Consider the following 24,434-nt stretch of genomic DNA (forward strand, 5'->3'; position numbering starts at 1 on the left):
GTCTTACTTCGGTGGTAGGCAAAGTCATGGAAAGGGTACTGAAGGATAGGATTTCTTGAGCATCTGGAAAGGCACTGCTTGATTAGGGATAGTCAGCACGGATTTGTGAGGGGTAGGTCTTGCCTTACAAGTCTTATTGAATTCTTTGAGGAGGTAACCAAGCATGTGGATGAAGGTAAAGCAGTGGATGTAGTGTACATGGATTTTAGTAAGGCATTTGATAAGGTTCCCCATGGTAGGCTTCTGCAGAAAGTAAGGAGGCATGGGATAGTGGGAGATTTGGCCAGTTGGCTAACCGATAGAAGTCAGAGAGTGGTGGTGGATGGCAAATATTCAGCCTGGATCCCAGTTACCAGTGGCATACCACAGGGATCAGTTCTGGGTCCTCTGCTGTTTGTGATTTTCATTAATGACTTGGATGAGGGAGTTGAAGGGTGGGTCAGTAAATTTGCAGACAACACGAAGATTGGTGGAGTTGTGGATTGTGAGGAGGGCTGTTGTCGACTGCAAAGAGACATAGATAGGATGCAGAGCTGGGCTGAGAAGTGCCAGATGGAGTTTAACCCTGAAAAGTGTGAGGTTGTCCTTTTTGGAAGGACAAATATGAATGCGGAATACAGGGTTAACGGTAGAGTTCTTGGCAATGTGGAGGAGCAGAGAGATCTTGGGGTCTATGTTCATACATCTTTGAAAGTTGCCACTCAAGTGGATAGAGCTGTGAAGAAGGCCTATGGTGTGCTAGCGTTCATTATTGTGCTAGCAAATCAACATCTGACATGTGGGAGGCTTTCAAGTGTCAGTTGAAAGGAATTCAGGACCGGCATGTTCCTGTGAGGAAGGATAAATACGGCAATTTTCGGGAACCTTGGATAACGAGAGATATTGTAGGCCTCGTCAAAAAGAAAAAGGAGGCATCTGTCAGGGCTAAAAGGCTGGGAACAGACGAAGCCTGCGTGGAATATAAGGAAAGTGGGAAGGAACTTAAGCAAGGAGTCAGGAGGGCTAGAAGGGGTCACGAAAAGTCATTGGCAAATAGGGTTAAGGAAAATCCCAAGGCTTTTTATACGTACATAAAAAGCAAGAGGGTAGCCAGGGAAAGTGTTGGCCCACTGAAGGATAGGCAAGGGAATCTATGTGTGGAGCCAGAGGAAATGGGCGAGGTACTAAATGAATACTTTGCATCAGTATTCACCAAAGAGAAGAAATTGGTAGATGTTGAGTCTGGAGAAGGGTGTGTAGATAGCCTGGGTCACATTGAGATCCAAAAAGATGAGGTGTTGGGTGTCTTAAAAAATATTACGGTAGATAAGACCCCAGGGTCTGATGGGATCTACCCCAGAATACTGAAGGAGGCTGGAGAGGAAATTGCTGAGGCCTTGACAGAAATCTTTGGATCCTCGCTGTCTTCAGGGGATGTCCCGGAGGACTGGAGAATAGCCAGTGTTGTTCCTCTGTTTAAGAAGGGTAGCAAGGATTATCCAGGGAACTACAGGCCGGTGAGCCTTACTTCAGTGGTAGGGAAATTACTGGAGAGAATTCTTTGAGACAGGATCTACTCCCATTTGGAAGCAAATGGATGTATTAGTGAGAGGCAGCATGGTTTTGTGAAGGGGAGGTCGTGTCTCACTAACTTGATAGTGTTTTTCGAGGAGGTCACAAAGATGATTGATGCAGGTAGGGCAGTGGATGTTGTCTATATGGACTTCAGTAAGGCCTTTGACAAGGTCCCTCATGGTAGACTAGTACAAAAGGTGAAGTCACACGGGATCAGGGGTGAGCTGGCAAGGTGGATACAGAACTGGCTAGGTCATAGAAGGCAGAGAGTAGCAATGGAAGGATGCTATTCTAATTGGAGGGCTGTGACCAGTGGTGTTCCACAGGGATCAGTGCTGGGACCTTTGCTGTTCGTAGTATATATAAATGATTTGGAGGAAAATGTAACTGGTCTGATTAGTAAGTTTGCAGACGTCACAAAGGTTATGGAATTGCGGATACAGCAGGATTTAGATTGTTTGGAGACTTGGGCGGAGAGATGGCAGATGGAGTTTAATCCGGACAAATGTGAGGTAATGCATTTTGGAAGGTCTAATGCAGGTAGGGAATATACAGTGAATGGTAGAACCCTCAAGAGTATTGAAAGTCAAAGAGATCTAGGAGTACAGGTCCACAGGTCACTGAAAGGGGCAACACAGGTGGAGAAGGTAGTCAAGAAGGCATACAGCATGCTTGCCTTCATTGGCCGGGGCATTGAGTATAAGAATTGGCAAGTCATGTTGCAGCTGTACAGAACCTTAGTTCGGCCACACTTGGAGTACAGTGTTCAATTCTGGTCGCCACACTACCAGAAGGATGTGGAGGCTTTAGAGAGGGTGCAGAGAGATTTACCAGAATGTTGCCTGGTATGGAGGGCATTAGCTATGAGGAGCAGTTGAATAAACTCGGTTTGTTCTCACTGGAACGAAGGCGGTTGAGGGGCGACCTGATATAGAGGTCTACAAAATTATGAAGGGCATAGACAGAGTGGATAGTCAGAGGCTTTTCCCCGGGGTAGAGGGGTCAATTACTAGGGGGCATAGGTTTAAGGTGAGAGGAGCAAGGTTTAGAGTAGATGTACGAGGCAAGTTTTTTTACGCAGAGGGTAGTGGGTGCCTGGAAATCGCTACCGGAGGAGGTGGTGGAAGCAGGGACGATAGTGACATTTAAGGGGCATCTTGACAAATACATGAATAGGATGGGAATAGAGGGATACGAACCCAGGAAGTGTAGAAGATTGTAGTTTAGTCGGGCAGCATGGTCAGCACGGGCTTGGAGGGCCGAAGGGCCTGTTCCTGTGCTGTACATTTCTTTGTTCTTTGTTATTAACAGTGGGATTGAATTTAAGAGCCGTGAGGTGATGATGCAGCTGTACAAAACTTTGGTACGGCCACATTTGGAGTACTGTGTACAGTTCTGGTCGCCTCATTTTAGGAAGGATGTGGAATCTTTGGAAAAGGTGCAAAGGAGATTTACCAGGATGTTGCCTGGAATGGAGAGTAGGTCTTACGAGGAAAGGTTGAGGGTGCTAGGCCTTTTCTCATTAAAACGGAGAAGGATGACGGGCGACTTGATAGTGGTTTATAAGATGATCGGGGTATAGATAGAGTAGACAGTCAGAGACTTTTTCCCCGGGTGGAACAAACCATTACAAGGGGACATAAATTTAAGGTGAATGGTGGAAGATATAGGGGGGGATGTCAGAGGTAGGTTCTTTACCCAGAGAGTAGTGGGGGCATGGAATGCACTGCCTGTGGAAGTAGTTGAGTCGGAAACATTAGGGACCTTCAAGCAGCTATTGGATAGGTACATGGATTACGGTAAAATGATACAGTGTAGATTTATTTGTTCTTAGGGCAGCACGGTAGCATTGTGGATAGCACAATTGCTTCACAGCTCCAGGGTCCCAGGTTCGATTCCGGCTTGGGTCACTGTCTGTGCGGAGTCTGCACAGCCTCCCCGTGTCTGCGCGGGTTTCATCCGGGTGCTCCGGTTTCCTCCCACAGTCCAAAGATGTGCGGGTTAGGTGGATTGGCCATAATAAATTGCCCTTAGTGTCCAAAATTGCCCTTAGTGTTTGGTGGAGGTGTTGACTTTGGGTAGGGTGCTCTTTCCAAGAGCTGGTGCAGACTCAATGGGCCGAATGGCCTTCTTCTGCAATGTAAATTCAATGATAATCTATGATTAATCTAGGACAAAGGTTCGGCACAACATCGTGGGCCGAAGGGCCTGTTCTGTGCTGTATTTTTCTATGTTCTATGTTCTAAACTCCTCACTTGTGAACGGAGTGCCGTTGTTCGTGACCAGCACCTCGGGGAGGCCATGCGTACTGAAAGAAAAACGCATTTGCTCGATTGTCGCGCAGGGCATTGTGCCTACCATCTTATGCACCTCTAACCATTTAGACTGGGCATCGATTCATAGAAGGAACATGGATCCTTGAGAAGGGCCAGCGAAATCGGCATGCAAGCGCGCCCAATATCGCCCTGGCCATTCCCAGTGATGTCGGGGCGCGGCCGGCGGAAGCTTCTGATGCTCCTGGCAAATGGAGCTGTTTTGGGCCACCTTCTCGATGTCGGTGTCGAGGCCTGGCCACCAGACATAACTCCGGGCCAACATTTTCATTTTGGTCACACCTGGATGCCCATTATGCAAGTCTCCTAGTATCAGCTCCTGTCCTGTCATTTCATTTCCTTTTTCCCCGGACAATCACACGCGTCCCCCACAAGAGGATACGGTCTTCCACGCTAAATTCTGACAGCTTAGAGGAAAATGCCCGCAACTCGCCTGGGAGCTGTCTATGCTGCCCACCATACAGGACTATGTGCCGAACCTTTGACTGGACTGGCTACGTCTGGGTCCTCTCACGGATCTGTGATGCCGTGACAGGCAAGGTGTCCATAAAATCTAAGGTTGCAACTATCTCACCGGTCTTGGGGGTTGACATGGGGCCGGTTGATAAAGGCATTTGGCTCAGTGCGTCAGCATTTGCTATCTGGGTTCCTGGTTTGTGCTCCAGAGAATACTCGTAGGCAGCAAGCAACAAAGCCCAGCACTGGATCCGTGCGGAAGCAATGGGTGGTATTGGTTTATCCTCTCGGAAAAGTCCTTCTGATCAGTCACGATAGTGAAGTGGCGGCCATACACGTACTGGTGGAAGCGTTTCGCCGCAAAGGCCACCGCCAAGCCCTCCTTCTCGATCTGCGCGTATTTATTTTCCGCTGCAGTCAATGTGCGGGAGGCGAAAGCTATCGGCCGCTCGGCCCCGTTTTCCATCTTGTGGGACAGGACGGCCCCAATACCATACGGGATGCATCACATGTGATGAACAAAGGCTTTCCAGGATCATGGTGGGTTAGTAACCCAGACGACGACAATTGTTGTTTTACCCGCCGGAAAGCGGTTTCTTACGGCTGACCCCAAACCCAGGTGTGATTCTTATTTATCAGAAGGTGCAATGGGGCCAGTGCAGTTGCCAGATTGGGGAGGAACTTCCGGTAATAGTTTACGAGGCCGAGAAAAGAATGAAGATGCGAAGAGTCAGTCGGGGCGGGGGCCTGTTGAATTGCGCGCACCTTCTCTGCGACGGGGTGCAAACCTTCGCGGTCCACCCAATAACCCAGGTAGACTACTTCCTTCACCTGAAAGACGCACTTTGTGCGACGTAAACGGACTCCAGCCTCTGAAAAGCGTCTAAGGACAGCCTCCAGATTTTTTAATGTTCCTGCTCCGACGTCCCTGGAATCAAAACGTCGTCTAAGTAGACAGCGACACGCAGTAAACCTCTCAAAATGCCCTCCATGACGTGTTGAAAAATAGCGCAGGCAAAGGATACCCCAAAGGGCAACTGTGTATATTCATACTGGCCCGGTGTGTATTAATCGTTACATATGGCCGGGAGGCAGGTCCAGCTCTAACTGTAGGTAGGCGTGACTCATATCTAATTTTGTAAACGAGAGTCCAGCCTGCAAGCTTCGCGTAGAGATCCTCTATGCGAGGCATTGGATATTGGTCGAGCTGGGAAGCCGTATTCACTGTAAGTTTATAGTTGCCGCACAAGCGAAATGCGGCATGTGGCGTCATTACAGGTACAATTGGTGCTGCCCAGTCAGCAAAATGGACGGGCCTGATAATACCCAAAGTCTCCAAATGAGCGAGCTCCCCTTCTACCTTCTCGAGTAAGGCGCAAGGCACCGGGCGCGCCCGGAAATAGCGCAGCGTGTCTCCTGGTTCGATTTGGATATGGGCTAGGGCCCCTTTTATTTTCCCCAAACCGGGCTGGAATACATCTGGGTACTGTCCTAGCACCTCAGTCAACCCTCCAGAAACTGTTTGGAGGACCGTTGCGCCAGTGTCCAACTCCATCTCAAGCAGGTGACCATTGACCCTTACTGTCACCTTAATGGGGGCCACACGGGGAGCTACCACACAATGCAGCTGCAGGCAGTTGTCCTCCGTCTCCACATCCCCGGGAGTAGTCGCCGCAGGTTCATCCAAATGGAAGGTACGGCCCCTGGGCTGGCTCCAGTTTCTGTCTGAACTACGGCGCCTCTGGCGCCCCCAGGACCGGCGTCCGCGACGGAGTCGGCACCCGCAAGTCTGACATGGACATGGCTCCTCATCCATTGGTTCTGGAGAAGGCTCCCTTCAGGGAGGAATGTCCGACAGCCACTGGCGTCGATCCGGACGTCGCCTCGCCCAAGGTACCACAAGGGTGCGGGGGGACGCTTTCGGACGGAAGGGGTTTCGCCCCAAGGCATGCACCTCCATTCCCTGTAGCTCCTGCACTCCCCGTTCTGCGCTCTCTCGAGATAATACTATTTGAATGGCCTGCTGAAAAGTCAATGTTGGTTCAGCTAACAACCTTCTGACAAGGTCTCACCATAGTCACAGTACTCCGCAATCCTGCATAGCCTGGATAGAAAATCGGCAAGGGACTCTCCTGAGGTCCTCTCAGCAGAATTAAACTGGTGACACTGGACTATCGTGGACGGGGTTGGGTTAAAATGTTGCCCCACTATGTTCACAAGTTCATCATAATTTTTGGTGTCCGGCGCAGCTGGGTACGTAAGGCTCCTAATCACCCCAAACGTATGCAGGCCGCAGGCGGTGAGCAATATGACCACCTGGCGCTTGTTTTCAGTGATGTTGTTTGCCCGGAAATAGTAACGCATCCGTTGTGCGTACTGGTTCCAGCTTTCCAGCGCAGCGTCAAAAACATCCAAACGTACATACAGAGGTATGGTGTAATAGAAAACAACTTCCAACCGGTATCCAACAAAAATCCAGGGAGGTGGCTTCAGCAGTGTTGATGTGGTGTATATGGATTTCAGTAAAGCGTTTGATAAGGTTCCCCACGGTAGGCTATTGCAGAAAATACGGAGGCATGGGATTCAGGGTGATTTAGCAGTTTGGATCAGAAATTGGCTAGCTGGAAGAAGACATAGGGTGGTGGTTGATGGGAAATGTTCAGCCAGGAGTCCAGTTCCTAGTGGTGTACCACAAGGATCTGTTTTGGGGCCACTGCTGTTTGTCCTTTTTATAAATGACCTGGAGGAGGGCGTAGAAGGATGGGTGAGTAAATTTGCAGATAACACTAAAGTCGGTGGAGTTGTGGATAGTGCGGAAGGATGTTACAGGTTACAGAGGGACATAGATAAGCTGCAGAGCTGGGCTGAGAGGTGGCAAATGCAGTTTAATGCAGAAAAGTGTGGAGGTGATTCATTTTGGAAGGAATAACAGAAAGACAGAGTACTGGGCTAATGGTAAGATTCTTGGTAGTGTAGATGAGCAGAGAGATCTCGGTGTCCATGTACATAGATCCCTGAAAGTTGCCACCCAGGTTGAGAGGGTTGTTAAGAAGGCGTACGGTGTGTTAGCTTTTATTGGGAGAGGGATTGAGTTTCGGAGCCATGAGGTCATGTTGCAGCTGTACAAAACTCTGGTGCGGCCTCATTTGGAATATTGCGTGCAATTCTAGTCGCCGCATTATAGGAAGGATGTGGAAGCATTGGAAAGGGTGCAGAGGAGATTTACCAGGATGTTGCCTGGTATGGAGGGAAGATCTTATGAGGGAAGGCTGAGGGACTTGAGGCTGTTTTCGTTAGAGAGAAGAAAGTTAAGAGGTGACTTAATTGAGGCATAAAAGATGATCAGAAGATTAGATAGGGTGGACAGTGAGAGCCTTTTTCCTCGGATGGTGATGTCTAACACGAGGGGACATAGCTTTAAATTGAGGGGAGAGGGGAGATAGATATAGGACCGATGTCAGAGGTAAGTTCTTTACTCAGAGAGTAGTAAGGGCGTGGAATGCCCTGTCTGCAACAGTAGTGGACTCGCCAACCATTCAAATGGTCATTGGATAGACATATGGACGATAAGGGAATAGTGTAGATGGGCTTTAGAGTGGTTTCACAGGTCGGCGCAACATCGAGGGCCGAAGGGCCTGTACTGCGCTGTAATGTTCTATGTTCTTGCTGTTCACTGGAGTGTGGTAGACTGTCAGAGTCTTCTTGCTGTGCACTTGAGCATGGCAGACTGTCATAGTCTTTCTGTTGTTCACTTGAGCGTGGCAGACTTGCATTGTCTGCTGCTGGTTGCTCAGAGGAGGTTGCTAGACCCTCATGGTCTTGTTCATGCAAGGACTGCGCTTTGGAGTCTTGCATTGCTTCTATCGTGGAAGCTCTCCACGAGCACGCTGTGGAGGCTTGTGTCACCCGAGTCACTTCTTGTGCATGCAAGGACTGCACTGTGGAGTCTTGCATTGCTTCTATCGTGGAGTCTGTCCACGAGCTCGTTGTGGAGGTTTGTGTCACTGGAGTCACTTCTTGTGTGGAGGCGTGCAGTTGTCTCGCTGTGGAGTCTTTCATCGCTTTATGTGAAGAGGCTGGGATCCTTTGTGGTGCGTGGACCACTGTCTGTTTGGAGTCGGGGACCCTTCGCGGTGCGTGCACAACTCTGTGTGGCAGCAGGCCGCTCTCTGTGTGCTTGTACCGCTCTCTGTCTCTTGGTGTCAGGCCGCAGCATAATCCTGCACTCACGAGTCGGGATGTCATATATGCTGGACTAAAGATCCTCAAATCCGAAGAACACATCCGCGTCTGTATCGGATTCTTCACTGTAGAACACATCTCGTTGCGGTTCGAATTTGGTACTGGGGTCGCCATCGCCAATGATGAAATCATCATCTAAGTCGTAGTCTTCTAGGACCATATCATCACGTTTTGTGTCGGAGCTGGCATTGGGCTCGCGATATCGAAAGAAGAATTCAAGGTCTGAGTCATAGTCTTCAAGGACTGTATCATCTCTTTGGGCGGTGCTAACTGCTTGTTGCAGGGGTCTGCGGAGGTTACTTTCAGCTACTGGTCGAATTTTAGCATTGTGCTGTCGTTCCAGGTGAAGGAATCTTGTTTTGGGGCTTTAAACATTTTTTTTCTTGTTTTGGGACATTTCCACTATAAGTGGGCATGGTCCGGGGCCTCTGACGTCACGCAACGTATGACGTAGAGCAGTGTTCTTCAAACTTTTTTTCCGGGGACCCATTTTTACCAACCATCCAACCTTCGGGACCCAACCCGGCCGACCTTTGCGACCCACGCTGGCTGACCTGCGCGACCCAGCATTTTCTCTTTCCTTGTTTGCTGCTGACAAAAATGGAAGAAATGGTTTTGGGTCCCTTTGGCCCTCGTACACGCTCCACCAATGGAACCTGTTGGATGAAGGTGAAGCCTTCTGGTGTTGGAAAGTATGGAGTCTCCATCTTTCCAAAGTTCTGAATTTTTTTCCTGTAAAATTTTATCAAATAAAACCCCCCCCCGAACGTGTAAAAATAAAAATAAAATCAAATGAGTAAAATAAATGAAAAAAATGAATAAAACCCCCGAACTTGTTAAAAAAATAAAATGAATAAAATAAATGAAAAAAACGAATAAAACCCCACCAAACTAGTAAAAAAAATAAAGTGAATAAAATAAATGAAAAAAATAAAAATTAAATGAATAAAATAGAATAAATGAATAAAAACCACTACAGAACTTGTAAAACAAAAAGTTGCAACCGTTTTAAAAAATAGCGGACGCACTTCGCATGCGTGCCCGATTATCGGCGCGCATGCGCAATGCGGCCGAATTTGTTTTTTACATGTTCGCGGCCGCTTGCAGCCGGCGTTATGCAAAGCCGGCTGCTGCGCGGGGATTTGTGCGATCGGGAGCGCTGCGGATAACGGCACGGACCCATCCGCGGGTCGCGCCCCCGACTTTGAAGAACACTGACGTAGAGTGTAGAAATGGATTGCGCATGCGCAGATCGCTGTTCCTTTACATTGCGCATTTCTCTGAACTGCGCATGTGCGGTACCTTTTCCAAGATGGTTGCCGATCAAAATTGTCATTCGTTGGTCCGGGGTGTCTCTCTTACCGTTTTCTGTTGGTTTGTTTGTGTATTCCTCGCAGTATTGTTCAAATTTGTCCAGGACTGCCTGGAAGTCGCTCCTGTTTTGCCCTTTGGAGAACTTGAATGTTTTGAAGATTTCTTCTGCTCTGGCACCCGCGATAGTGAGCAGAAGCTCTGTCTTTTCAGCATCGGCCACATCTTGTAGGTCGGCTGCAACCAGGAAGATCTCAAACCTTTGCCTGAATGCCCGCCAGTTTGCACTGAGATTCCCATGGCACCAGAGCCGCTGTGGAACCGGAATCTCAATCATCTTGCCTGGGTGTTGTTGCTGATTGTCACTGTTTGCTGAGTTGTAACTATATGCATTTAAACAGTTACTCACTGGTACCATGTTTTGTTATGCTCTTGACGTAGCATAAGCTGCTTCCTTGATGTGCACTCTGACAAAGGAAGGTTCAGACTTGGAGATAGCTTTAACACATTTATTACTGTTAACGATTCTCCTACTTGGATTCGACTCTACTGTTAATCCTTCTATAGCTACTCAGACTGACGAACCAGTCTGCTACAATCCACGTGATGGGTGTGATGTTCAATCAACCCTGTGTCTGTACTCACTGAGCGTCTCCACTGGAAAGAGACTGAGCATGTATGCTGAGTCCTCATATATGGGTTGGTGTAATGCCCTCCTGTGGTAATGTTACCTCTTGTGTTTATCTTGAATGCCCATTGGTCGCGTCCTATCTTCCTGACCAGCAGGGGCTGTTTAGCACAGGGCTAAATCGCTGGCTTTGAAAGCAGACCAAGGCAGGCCAGCAGCACGGTTCGATTCCCGTAACAGCCTCCCTGAACAGGCGCCGGAATGTGGCGACTAGGGGCTTTTCACAGTAACTTCATTTGAAGCCTACTTGTGACAATAAGCGATTTTCATTTCATTTCATTTTTTATTGGTTGACTGTCTGTGTGTCATGTCTCTGGTGCTCCCTCTAGTGTCTAGCTAGGTGTAGTGTATGTACATTAGCTCTTTGTGTACTTAGTGATGTATATCACCACAGGGTATTTGGACTTTGGGATGGGTGGGATGTTATAGCCTGCACAAGATCTATGGGGATGGACCAATTAGCCTTCCCATGAGCTCATTGAATACGAGCTTCCCACTGAGGGCGAAGGGCCCATCAGCGGAGTAAATGGACTCTAGTATAAAAGCCGGCCCCAGATGAGAACCGAGCATGAATAGTCTCAGCTGGGACCTGAAGTGTACCTTGTATATAGTTTACTTTGTAATAAAACAGTGTTCTTTACACCTCCCGATTGGACTCCTCTGTGGCCACCAAAGAAGTGCAACGTGTACTGTGATGTTATATGTATCTGTGTACTCGATTACCTTTAATTACTTATGTTTTACAGAGCTGTTAAACGTAAATGGAGGAGAAAAAAAAGGTTCTCAAAAAAGAATGTGGAGAAGATAACTAAATACTGGATCAAAAACTACAGCTTAAATGAATTTAACTCTTATTCTTTTTTCAATGAATTTTTAGAAATGGGTAAGTCCAGTACATTTAAACCCATTTTATCTTACACCCAACCCAAATACTTTCCTTATTGTAGTGTAGAGCTCTTTATCTTCTAAAGTGCTTCAAATAGATGTTTTAATATTTGCTTTCCTGAAAGAGGACAGCTTTATATAGCTTGTTACGTTTTGTAAATCTTTTCCAGTACTTCATGGTCAATTTATTATTTTTATGCATTGGTGGGATTTTATGCAACCTATAACATTCGGAAATGTGGCATGCAGGATGCACGAATTAGGCGGGATGGAAAATTTTGATTGCCAAACGGTAGAAATAGAGAGATAAAGTCAGCAGTGTGTTTGTGGCTCGTTGAGCGTTATGTAGGCCTGTGACAGATTCCTACTTGTAATATATTTGCATTCATGAATACTTATTAGGTAAAGACATTTTAATTATATTCTACCTTAAGATAAAGTCAGTGACTCATGAGAATCTCATTGCACCTAGTCCACAGTCGTTTAAAGGTGGCATGCACCTGTTGGCTTTGTGCTATTATGTGTAAGGTCAGCAGGTTTCCTTGTTTAACTATGACACGCGAGGGGAGTGGAAGAATAGACTCTTGCTTGGAGACTCAGCAATGGCAAGGCTGACTCTAACAGTGCAGAACTCCCTCATTGCCTTGAAGTAACAGCTGAGTAATATACTCAAATACCTGATGTGGACCTAATGTCATAAATCTCTTACTTAAGGGGAGTGATGGAATGTATAATCTAAGGAGAGTAAAGGGTTAACAAGATGATAATCATGTATATCAACACTAGATGGCATCACTAAGTAGTCTTATAAAAGGCTGCATCGCTAAGCATTCTGGGAGAAGCTGATGGAGAAGGATCGTGAGAGGTTGAGTTAGAGTGTTGGTTGTATTAGAGAGACATAATAGATTACTGTAACATAGATTCAATACTATTATTTTGTTAGCTATTACTCAGTAGAGTGTGCAAACCATTTAAAGTAATGTAAAATAAATTAGCTTTGTTTTGAATACATAGCTTAATGGTCTTTGTAAACATTGCGACTTTTGGCTATCTTGGAGTACAATACAAGGAACATTGCAGTGGAGTATCCATTTTTTTCCATCACATGGCTGATCTGGAATCTCTCCCATTCTTGTTGCCTGTCATTGGCATACGTTGGAAGTATTTATAAATTGGTACTCCACCTGTGTGGCCATGTAATTAACTTACTTACCTTAGCAAACAAGTCCTGGAATGGGACTTCATGGAATCACAGAAAAATATAGTCCCGAAAAGGCCCTTCGGCCCATCAAGTCTGCACTGCCGCATGAAAGGCACCTGTTCTGCCAATCCTAATCCTATTTGCCAGCACATGGCCCATAGCCTTGAATGTTAAGATGTGCTAAGTGCTCATCCAGATACTTTTTAAAAGGATGTGAAGCAACCCGCCTCTACCACCCTCCCAGGCAGTGCATTCCAGACTGTCAATCTGGGTAAAAAAGGTTTTCCTCAAATCCCCCCCTGAACCTCCCGCCCCTCATAACTTGTTACCCCTCATAACCGACCGTTCAACTAAGGGGAACAGCTATTTGCTATCCACTCTGTCCATGCCCTCATAACCTTGTACACCTCAATCAGGTCGCCCCTCAGTCTTCTCTGCTCCTGTGAAAACAACCCATGCATATAAGACCATTAGACATAGGAGCAGAATTAGGCCACATGGCACATCGAGTCTGCTCCGCCATTCAATCATGGCTGATATTTTCTCATCCCCATTCTCCTGCCTTCTCCCCATAACCCCTGATCCCCTTATTAATCAAGATCCATCATTTCCAACCTCTCTTCATAACTTAAATGTTCCATCCCAGGCAACATCCTGGTGAAACGCCTCTGCACCCGCTCCACTGCAATCACATCCTTCCTATAATGTGGCGACCAGAACTGCACACAGTACTCCAGCTGTGACCTCAGCAATGTTCTGTATAACTCCCAACATGACTATCTTGCTTTTGTAATCAATGCCTCGATTGATAAAGGCAAGTGTACCATATGCCTTTTTCACCACCCTATTAACCTGCCCTGTAGCCTTCAGATATCTATTTACAAACAGGCCAAGTCTCTTGGTTCCTCAGGACTTCCCAGTGTGGTATCATTCATTGAATATTTCCTTGTCAAATTGCTCCTTCCAAAGTGTAACACCTCACACTTTTTAGGAATAAATTCCATCTGCCACTTTTCTGCCCATTTGACCATCCCATCTATATCTTCCTGTAATCCAAGACTCTCAGATTCTCTGTTAACCACCTGGCCTATCTTTCGCAAACTTTCTGATCCTACTCCCCACATAGTCATCCAAGTCATTTATACAAATTATGAATAATATGGGACCCAGCACAGATCCCTATGGTACGCCACTGGACACTGGCTCCCAGTCACTAAAGCAGCCGTCTGTCATTGCCCTCTGTCTCCTATAGCTCAGTCAGCTTTGAATCCACCTTGTCAAGTTCTCCTGTACTACATGTGCATTTGCCTTCTTTATAAGTCTCCCATTTGGGACCTTGTCAAATGCTTTGCTGAAATCCATGTAAACTACATCAACTGTACTCCCCTCATTTACGCACTTAGTCACTTGCTCAAAAATTCAATCAAGTTTGTTAGGCATGACCTCCCTCTGACAAAGCCATGCTGACTATTTCTGATCAGCCTTGCCTCTCCGAGTGGAGATAGATTCTCTCCTTCAGAATTTTCTCCATTAGTTTCCCCACCTTTAAGTTGATACTTCTAGTGGCTGCTGCCAGAAAAATATTTATTAGAAAAATAATATATAGTTAGTGCCTTATTATGTCTCAAACATCTCTAAAATGTTTTACATAGAATTTTTGCTTTGAAGAGCTGTACTTGTAGAATGTAGCACACCTGTGTATGCAAAATGCAGCAGCCAATTTGTATGCCTCTGTGGCAACAGCAATGTGATAAAATGCAGCAGCCAATTTGTATGCCTCTGTGGCAACAGCAATGTGATAAATATACAGAAAGGCAGCATTTGTGGAACAACAAATATAATTTTACCAGCCCTTCGGAGTTTTACTGGGAGTTTGGGAGGGCTAGCAAAATGCAAGGGATGGGGCCAAGTGGCATGCAAATAATTTTCCCACCTACATGTAATTTTGCCACTGCTAGGCCAGATAGCAGACAGCCTGCCTGCCTGAAGTGCACTTATGTCACGTAGAAACTAATTAAGGGCCTCTTTCTTCATCCATTGGCATTTTACTAGAAATTGGGTTGTCCTTTGGCACAGTTTTTACATAGCATTTACAGTGCAGAAGGAGGCCATTCGGCCCATCGAGTCTGCACCGGCTCTTGGAAAGAACACCCTACCCAAGGTCCACACCTCCACCCTATCCCCATAACGCAGTAACCCCACCTAATCCCCATAACCCAGTAACCCCACTCAACACTAAGGGCAATTTTGGACACTGGGCAATTTAGCATGGCAAATCCACCTAAACCGCACATCTTTGGACTGTGGGAGGAAACCGGAGCATTCGGAGGAAACCCACGCACACACGGGGAGAATGTGCAGACTTCTCACAGTACATGGTGAGGACTGCCAGGCAAACCCTGACCACATCCTAGCGATGTCTGGATGGGGTCCTTTTTGGGCTCTCTTTGGGTAATGGCGGCATGCTCATGTGCCATGGTTGCCTCTGTGGCAACATCATTGCCTTCCCTCACCAACTCTAAACTTGCCTCACTAGCCCTGATGTTCTCTGCTCCTTGACTTTGGGTGTGCTGGTCGTCCTCATCCTGTGACTACATGCCCAGCTGTTACCTTTGCTAACAGTGGGACTGCTGAGCTGCTAACCCTCACCCTCTGTTTGGACCAGCAGATCTGGGGGGGATGGGGGGCAGCCATTCTTAACGGGGACAGAAGCTCTGGCAGCAGCCACTTAATTGGCAGCTGTTGACAAAATACGACCCTAGGCCCCGCTACGTATTACAGCAGGATCACTTCACCCCTCCACGCCCTGATTTTGACCCCCCTGCCACCTATATTAAATTAAGCCCGGACATCCGGTGGCGGACATGGAGTTAGCGGTCATACATTTGATGGATCTCGCTCAAGGTGATATTTTTTGGTCCTTTCCCCATCTGAAGGACGAGCTTTCGATGGAAAGAGGTGCAGGAGTACCTGGAGAAGGTGTAACTGATGTGACTGGTGGATGGATCCAAGAACTAGGGGCGTCATTCTCCGACCCCCCGCCGGGTCGGAGAATGGCCGTTGGCCGCCGTGAATCCCGCCCCCGCCGAAGTCTCCGCTCCCGGAGATTGGGCAGGGGCGGGAATCCGGCCGCGCCGGTTGGCGGGACCCCCCGCTGGATTCTCCGGCCCGGATGGGCCGAAGTCCCGCCCAGGAATTGCCTGTCCCGCCGGCGTAAATCAAACCTGGTATTTACCGGCGTGACCAGGCGGCGTGGGCGGGCTCCGGGGTCCTGGGGGGGGGGGCGCGGGGCGATCTGACCCCGGGGGGTGCCCCCACGGTGGCCTGGCCCGCGATCGGGGCCCACCGATCCGCGGGCGGGCCTGTGCCGTGGGGGCACTCTTTCCCTTCCGCCTCCGCCACGGCCTCCACCATGGCGGAGGCGGAAGTGACTCTCCCCACTGCGCATGCGCGGGAAACTGACAGCGGCCGCTGACGCTCCCGCGCATGCGCTGGGAAACTGACAGCGGCCGCTGACGCTCCCGCGCATGCGCCGCATTTCCGCGCCAGCTGGCGGGGCAACAAACGCCATTTCCGCCAGCTGGCGGGGCGGAAATCCCTCCGGCGTCGGCCTAGCCCCTCAATGTTGGGGCTAGGCCGCCAAAGATGCGGAGACTTCCGCACCTTTTTGCCGGCGCGATGCCCGTCTGATTTGCGCCGGCTTTGGCGCCAGTCGGCGGGCATCCCGCCGTTGGGGGAGAATTTCGCCCTAGAAGTGGGACTAGAAGAAAGGAGCAGTTGGAGCAGGAGAGTTTTGTGGTGTGTCACAGGTAAAAATTGCAGAGGGCAAAGGGCCTATTCTGCCAGCCCAGTGGTCACTGGTGCAGTTGGTGGTATTCCTGAATGCTACGTTCAGCCAGCAGAAGGAGGCTGGAAGACCTGGCCAAAGTGGTGGAGCTGGTTAAAGCAGGGATCGAGAGGGTGGAGCAGAGGCTGGAGTCCCAGGGCCAGGTGATCCAGAAAGTGGAGGAGGCGGTGGGAGAGTACGAGGAGCAGTGTACCTCGTTTGAGGATAGTGGGGATGCCCGAAGAATCGAAGATACGGAGGCCGGCACGTGTGTAGCCAAAATGTTGGAGCAGTTGATGGGGGAGGGGGCCCTGAAGGTTGATCGAGTGCACAGGGCGCTCATTCGGAGGCCGCAAGCGGGCAAGCCGCTAAGGGCGATGGTGGTCCTGTTGCACCGCTTTCTGGATAAAGAGAAGATTCTTCCCTGGGCGAGGCAGACGAGGAACTGTACCTGGGAAGGGAACGAGCTGCAGGCGTATCAAGACCTGGGTGCAGAACTGGCGAAGACGAGAGCCGGGTTTAATCGGGTAATGGCTGCCCTCTTCTAGAAGGGGGTGAAGTTCATGGTGCTGTACCCAGCCTGCCTCTGGGTGCCTTTCCAGAAGCGTGAATATTATTTTGACACGCAAGAGGAGATGATGGAGTTTATGAGGGGCAATGGACTGGCAGGAGAAGGAGGACATTGAACTTTGGAGGGGTGTGTGAGGAGGTTGTTTTTTTTTGTTCTTGGGAAATCTTTCCCCGAAATGTTCTTTTGGTTTTGTTGGTGGGATGTTTGGAGGTCAGGACCCTCCATGGGGGGGAATATCAAGCGTGAGTGTACCTTTTCTGTTTTTTGGGGAGCATGGAGAGGTGGGGAGGGAACTTGTGGGGGACAGGGGCCACCATGTTAGCTGAGCGGGCTGGATGTGGGGTTGTTGGTGGATGAGGTGTGCGAGCGGTTGAAGGCAGCCATCCCGAGGGTATGTGGAGCTCAATGACATGGGGGAAGTCATGGCCGCCACACTGTGGGAGGCACTCAAGGTGGTGGTTTGGGGGGAGTTTATTTCAATTTGGCCACATAGGGAGAAGGCGGAATGGGCAGAGACGTCAAGGCTGGTGGAAGAGATTCTGAGGGTGGACAGGAGGTATTCGGAGGCCCTGGAGGCGGGGCTGCTGAAGGAGAGGCAGAGGCTCCAGATGGAGTACGGACTAGTGTACACGGGGAAGACAGTGGACAGCTGCGGAGGTCTAGAGGGGCAATATATGAGTATGGGGAGAAGGCGATTAGGATGCTGGCCCACTAGCTGAAGAAGCAGGAGGCAGCGAGGGAGTTTAACAGAGTAAAGGACGAGACAGAAGGGTAGTGTTGGACCCGGTGGGGGTGAATCGGGTGTTTGAGGCTGGGATTGTCTGAGTCGGAGACCCCGGCCAGGGAATGTGGCGGTTTCTGGATGAGTTTTCCTGGGTGGATGAGGATTAGATGCAGGATTGTGGCCCTCAATCGGGCTGAGGGAGGTGATGGAGAGTATTGGGGCAATGCAGGCAGGGAAGGCCGTGGGATCAGAAGGGATCCCGGTGGAGTTTTAGAAAATGTTTGGGGGAACCTGGGGCCACTGCTGATGATGGCATACAATTATACTAGGGAGAGGGGCAAACTCCGCCCCCCCCCTACACTGTTGCAGGCATCCATCGCTTCGATATTGAAAAATTACAAGGATCTGGAGCAGTGTGGATCGTACCCCTTTTCGTTAAACAGTCAGACAATTGATAGCTACTGTCGACCCATTTAATTTTTGCTATCTCCCTTCTGTCCAACATCTGCTTCAAACTTGCAATGTCAATCCTTAACCTTTTTTCATTGACACTTTTTGTGGAGTGCATATCCCACAGGGATTTATTGTCAATGTGACACTCAATGGGTATGTTACCCAAATCCCCTAATCCCAAAATCTGTCAGTATCTGAGATATATAAAAGGCCACACCCACCACCTCTACAAGGCTTAAAGTCTCAGCAGCCAAAGTGCTTTTGACCACTCTCCTTATTTTCCTTGTTTCCCATACAAGGGGGCAACATTTACCATTGTTCCCCAAAAGGAAAATTATAAAACCTCCTGCGCTTGAAACCCCACCACATAAATTTGCATAGGATGCATCACTATAAACTATGAGTTTCAAGTGCCTAAGATCACCTAAAACCGGGAACCTCAAAACACACTCCTGCATTTTTAGTTTGACCAATGCTTTATTTGCTCTCATTATGTCTTCCACTTTAGGATCATTCATTTTTGTACTCAATTCTAACACATCACTTCCGGGTGCGGCTATGCAGAGCTAGGTCACATATTCGGTAGCTCCCGCTTGGAACGGACTTTTGGGCTCTTTTACAGGGCCCCCACGGCATTTGTTTGACATTTCCCGGTGTGGCAAGAAGACTGCAGCATTCCCCTGACAGTGTCCCCCAGGAATGTTATGTCTTTTGGCTACCAGACCCGGCAGAAACAGTAAAAGATTTGGCTTTGGCTGCAGGTTTAGACAAAAGCCTCTTCCAGCATGCAGGCGGGGGAAGGGCAAGCTTAAAGCTGCAATCTGACTTGACTCTATCAAAGGTGAATTCTAGCAGCAGAGGGAACAACTGTGAAAAGATCTACCAAGGCCATTAAAGAAGCAGGGACGAGGCTTCCGGTGGCAGCCATGGAGGAGTAGGTCGCGCATTTGGCAGCTCCCGTCTGGAACTGACTCTCAGACCTTTTTCAGGAATTTCCATAGACTTTTGAAATGGACCAGAAGTGTAACGGCCAAAGGAGCGGCACTGGAGCAACGGGAGAAGCGCGGGAAAGAAAACAAAATGGCGGCGGCCAGGGACAAAGGGGAGCTGCAGGAGTTCATCAAGCGCTGCTTCGAGGAGCAGCGCGAGGAGATGCGCAAGGAGATGTTGGCACCTATGCTTTCGGCAATTGAAGGACTCGGGATCACCCAGAAGGTCCACGAAGCTAAGGTCCAGGAGGTACAGAAAAGAGTCAGTCAGAACGAGGACGAGCTCGTGGGCCTGGCGGTGAGAGTGGAGCAGAACGAGGCGCTACACAAGAGGTGGGCGGGAAGACTCGAAGACCTGGAGAACAGGTCGAGGAGAAAGAATCTGCGAATCCTGGGTCTCCCTGAGGGAGTGGAGGGGGCTGATGCCGGGGCATACGCGAGCACGATGCTCGAGGCGATGATGGGCACGAAGGCCCCTTCGAGGCCGCTGGAGTTGGACGGGGCACATCGGGTGCTGGCGAAGAAGCCCCAGGCAAATGAGCCGCCAAGGGCGATGGTGGTGAGGTTCCACCGGTTCACGGACAGAGAGTGGGTCCTGAGATGGGCCAAGAAGGAGCGGAGCAGTAAGTGGGACAATGCAGAGATCCGAATATACCCGGGCTGGAGCACGGAGGTTGCAAAGCGGAGAGCGGGTTTCAACCGGGCCAAAGCGGCGTTGTACCGGAAAGAAGTGAAATTCGGAATGCTGCAGCCAGCGTGACTGTGGGTCACATACAAGGGCCAACACTATTACTTTGAAACGCCTGAAGAGGCGTGGACCTTTGTACAAGCCGAAAAGTTGGACTCTAACTGAGGGTTTGTGAGGGTAGGGAGGATGTTTGAGGTTTGATGTGTGATGGTTGTTGTATATAGGGGGTCACTCACACGCAGGAAATGTTACATGGGCTGGGGGAGAGAGACAAGGCCGCGACAGGAGCTGCGCCAGAGGGGGCGGAGCGGGCTTTGGAAAGCGCGGGGTGTTTTTCACCGCGCGGGAAGAAAGGCGGGAAGGGGAATGAAGGAATGCATATGGATTGGGAGACTCCCACACGGGGAGGTCAATGGGACAGCGGGGGAAGCCGGGGTCAGCAGGTGTCAGCTGACGTACGGGAGTGACATGGGGGGAGCAAAAAAGCTAGACAGGGGTCTAGCGGGGTGGAGGGGAGGGGGGGGGGAAGGGTAGCTGCTGCACTGGCCGAAAGGGAATGGGACACAGAAGAGGTGGTCGGGACGGGGATCCCCCCTCTGGGGGACTGGAGGGTGAGGGAGGCGTGGACACGGGACTGGCCCAGAAAAGGAGATGGCTAGTCGGCGGGGCGTGAGGGGGGGGGGGGGGTGAGAGCCCCTCCAATCCGGCTGATAACTTGGAATGTGAGGGGCCTGAATGGGCCGGTGAAGAGGGCTCGAGTGTTCGCGCACTTAAAGGGATTGAAGGAGGACGTGGCCATGCTCCAAGAGACACATCTGAAGGTGGCGGACCAGGTCAGGTTAAGAAAGGGATGGGTAGGACAGATATTCCACTCAGGACTGGACGCGAAGAATAGAGGGGTGGCAATATTGGTGGGAAAGCGGGTGTCATTTGAGGCCAAGACTATTGTAGCGGATAATGGAGGGCGATATGTAATGGTGAGCAGTAGGCTGCAAGGGACGTGGGTGGTTTTGGTAAACGTATACGCCCCGAACTGGGATGATGCAGGATTCATGAAGCGCATGTTGGGGCGCATTCCGGACCTGGAGATAGGAGGCCTGATAATGGGAGGGGACTTCAATACAGTGTTGGATCCAGCACTGGACCGCTCCAAAATCAAGGACAGAAAGAGGCCGGCGGCGGCCAAGGTACTTAGGGGGTTTATGGATCAGATGGGGGGAGTGGACCCATGGCGGTTTGCAAGGCCGCAGGCCAGGGAATTTTCTTTCTTCTCCCATGTACACAAAGCCTACTCCCAGATAGATTTCTTTGTTCTGGGTAGGGCGCTCATCCCGAGGGTGGAGGGGACGGAGTATTCGGCTATAGCCGTTTCGGACCATGCCCCGCACTGGGTGGAACTGGAGCTGGGAGAGGAGAGGGACCAACGCCCGTTGTGGCGGCTGGATGTGGGACTGCTGGCGGACGAGGTGGTGTGTGGGAAGGTGAGGAGGTGTATCGAAAGGTACTTGGAGGCCAACGACAACGGGGAGGTGCGGGCGGGGGTGGTATGGGAGGCATTGAAGGCGGTGATCAGGGGAGAGCTCATTTCCATTAGGGCTCATAGGGAGAAGACAGAGGGTATGGAAAGGGAGAGGTTAGTGGGGGAGATTTTGAGAGTGGACAGGAGATACGCAGAAGCCCTGGAGGAAAGATTACTTGGGGAAAGACGACAGCTCCAGACGGAGTTTGACCTGTTGACCACAGGGAAGGCGGAGGCACAGTGGAGGAAAGCGCAGGGGGCGACCTACGAGTATGGGGAAAAGGCTAGTCGGATGCTGGCACACCAGCTCCGTAAGAGGATGGCAGCGAGGGAAATAGGGGGAGTCAAAAGATGGAAGGGGAGCCACGGTTCGGAGTGCGACGAAAATAAACAAGGTGATCAAGGCCTTTTATGAAGAGCTGTACAGATCCCAGCCCCCAGGAAGAGGGGATGAGATGATTCCTAGATCAGCTGAGATTCCCGAGGGTGGAGGAGCAAGAGGTGGCTGGTTTGGGGGCACCAATTGGGTTGGAGGAGCTGAGCAAGGGTTTGGGGAGCATGCAGGCGGGGAAGGCCCCGGGACCGGACGGATTCTCGGTGGAGTTCTACAGGAAGTACGTAGACCTGTTGGCCCCGCTACTGGTGAGGACCTTTAATGAGGCAAGAGAGGAGGGGACCCTGCCCCCGACAATGTCGGAAGCGACAATTTCTTTGATCCTAAAGCGGGACAAGGACCCACTGCAATGTGGATCGTACAGGCCGATCTCGCTCCTCAATGTGGATGCAAAGTTGCTGGCAAAAGTGCTGGCCACGAGGATCGAGGACTGTGTCCCGGGGGTAATCCACGAGGACCAGACGGGATTTGTAAAGGGCAGGCAACTAAACACCAATGTGCGGCGGCTCTTAAACGTGATAATGATGCCATCGGAGGAGGGAGAGGCGGAGATAGTGGCAGCTATGGACGCGGAGAAGGCCTTTGACCGAGTAGAGTGGGAGTACCTCTGGGAGGTGCTGCTTAGGTTTGGGTTTGGGGTAGGGTTTATCAATTGGGTTAAGCTCCTTTACAGAGCCCCGATGGCAAGTGTAGTGATGAACCGGCGGAGGTCGGAGTACTTTCGACTGTACCGAGGAACGAGGCAGGGGTGCCCCCTGTCCCCCCTGTTGTTCGCATTGGCGATCGAACCATTCGCCATGTCATTGAGGGAGTCTAATGAATGGAAGGGGGTGGTCCGAGGGGGAGAAGAGCATCGGGTGTCGCTATATGCAGTTGACCTGTTGCTGTACGTGGCGGATCCAATGGAGGGGATGGTGGAGGTCATGCAGACTCTAAGGGAGTTTGGGGAGTTTTCGGGCTATAAGCTCAATATAGGGAAGAGTGAGCTCTTTGTATTACAGCCGGGGGACCAAGAAAGAGGGATAGGGGACCTACCGCTGAGGAGGGCGGAGGGGAGCTTTCGGTATCTGGGGATCCAGCTAGCCAGTTGGGGGACCCTACATAAACTGAATCTGACGAGGTTGGTGGAGCAAATGGAGGAGGATTTCAAAAGATGGGACATGTTACCGCTCTCGCTAGCGGGTAGAGTGCAGTCGGTCAAAATGGTGGTCCTTCCGAGGTTTCGGTTTGTGTTTCAATGCCTTCCCATCGTGATCACTAAGGCCTTTTTTAAGAAAGTACGCAGGAGTATTATGAGGTTTGTGTGGGCGAATAAGACCCCGAGAGTAAGGAGAGGGTTCCTGGAACGCAGTAGGGACCGAGGAGGGTTGGCGCTGCCAAACCTGGGGAGGTACTACTGGGCAGCAAATGTGTCGATGATCCGCAAGTGAGTTATGGAGGGAGAGGGGGCGGCATGGAAGAGGATGGAGATGGCGTCCTGTAAAGGAACGAGCCTGGGGACTCGTTCCGCTGAGATATTGCTGATATTTATGAACTCAGCCATATCATTTATCCAGGCATCGCTGCCGCTCTCGCCGACAAAGTATACCACGAGCCCGGTGGTGGCCGCATCGCTAAGGATCTGGGGCCAGTGGAGACGGCACCGGGGTGCAATGGGAGCATCGGTGTGGTCCCCGATCAGGGGTAACCACTGGTTTGTCCCAGGGAAGATGGACGGGGGGCTCCAGAGCTGGCATCGGGCAGGGATTGGAAGAATGGGGGGACCTGTTCATCGACAGAACGTTTGCGAGCCTAGGGGCACTGGAGGAGAAGTTCGAGTTACCCCCGGGAAATGCCTTTAGATATATGCAGGTGAGGGCTTTCGTGAGGCGACAGGTGAGGGAATTCCCGTTGCTCCCGGCACAAGAAGTTCAAGATAGGGAGATCTCGGGTGTCTGGGTCGGGGAGGGCAAGGTGTCGGAAATACACCAGGAGTTGAAAGAAGAGGGGGAAGCGCTGGTAGAAGAGTTGAAGGGTAAAAGGGAGGAGGAGCTGGGGGAGGAGATCGAGGAAGGTCTGTGGGCTGATGCCCTAGGTAGGGTTAATTCCTCCTCCTCGTGTGCCAGGCTCAGCCTGATACAATTTAAGGTGGTCCACAGAGCACACTTGACGGGGGAGAGGTTGAGTAGGTTCTTTGGGGTAGAGGGCAGATGTGGAAGGTGCTCAGGGAGCCCGGCGAACCATGTCCATATGTTTTGGTCATGCCCGGCACTGGAGGGGTTCTGGAGAGGAGTGGCGGGAGCAATATCTCAGGTGGTGAAAGTCCGGGTCAAGCCAAGCTGGGGGCTAGCAATATTTGGAGTAGTGGACGAACCGGGAGTGCAGGAGGCGAAAGAGGCCGGCATTCTGGCCTTTGCGTCCCTAGTAGCCCGGCGAAGGATCTTGCTAATGTGGAAGGAGGCGGAGCCCCCAGCCTGGAGGCCTGGATAAATGATATGGCTGGGTTCATAAAGTTGGAGAGGATTAAGTTCGCCTTGAGAGGGTCTGCGCAGGGGTTTTACAGGCGGTGGCAACCGTTCTTAGACTATCTCGCGGAACGTTAGAGGAAGGTCGGTCAGCAG

At 50.4% G+C, this 24,434-nt stretch overlaps 1 protein-coding gene across 1 annotated transcript in view; it reads left to right on the forward strand.

Moving 5' to 3' along the window:
* The window catches only part of LOC140430273 (anoctamin-9-like), a 630,447-nt gene that overhangs the window by 367,339 nt on the left and 238,674 nt on the right, over nt 1–24,434 (forward strand). The window contains exon 18 of the mRNA XM_072517696.1: nt 11,331–11,467. Coding sequence (XP_072373797.1) covers nt 11,331–11,467 — 137 coding nt within the window. The remainder of the gene's footprint in view (nt 1–11,330; nt 11,468–24,434) is intronic.

Source organism: Scyliorhinus torazame, chromosome 10 (assembly GCF_047496885.1).
Source record: "Scyliorhinus torazame isolate Kashiwa2021f chromosome 10, sScyTor2.1, whole genome shotgun sequence".
Classification (NCBI taxonomy): Eukaryota; Metazoa; Chordata; class Chondrichthyes; order Carcharhiniformes; family Scyliorhinidae; genus Scyliorhinus; species Scyliorhinus torazame.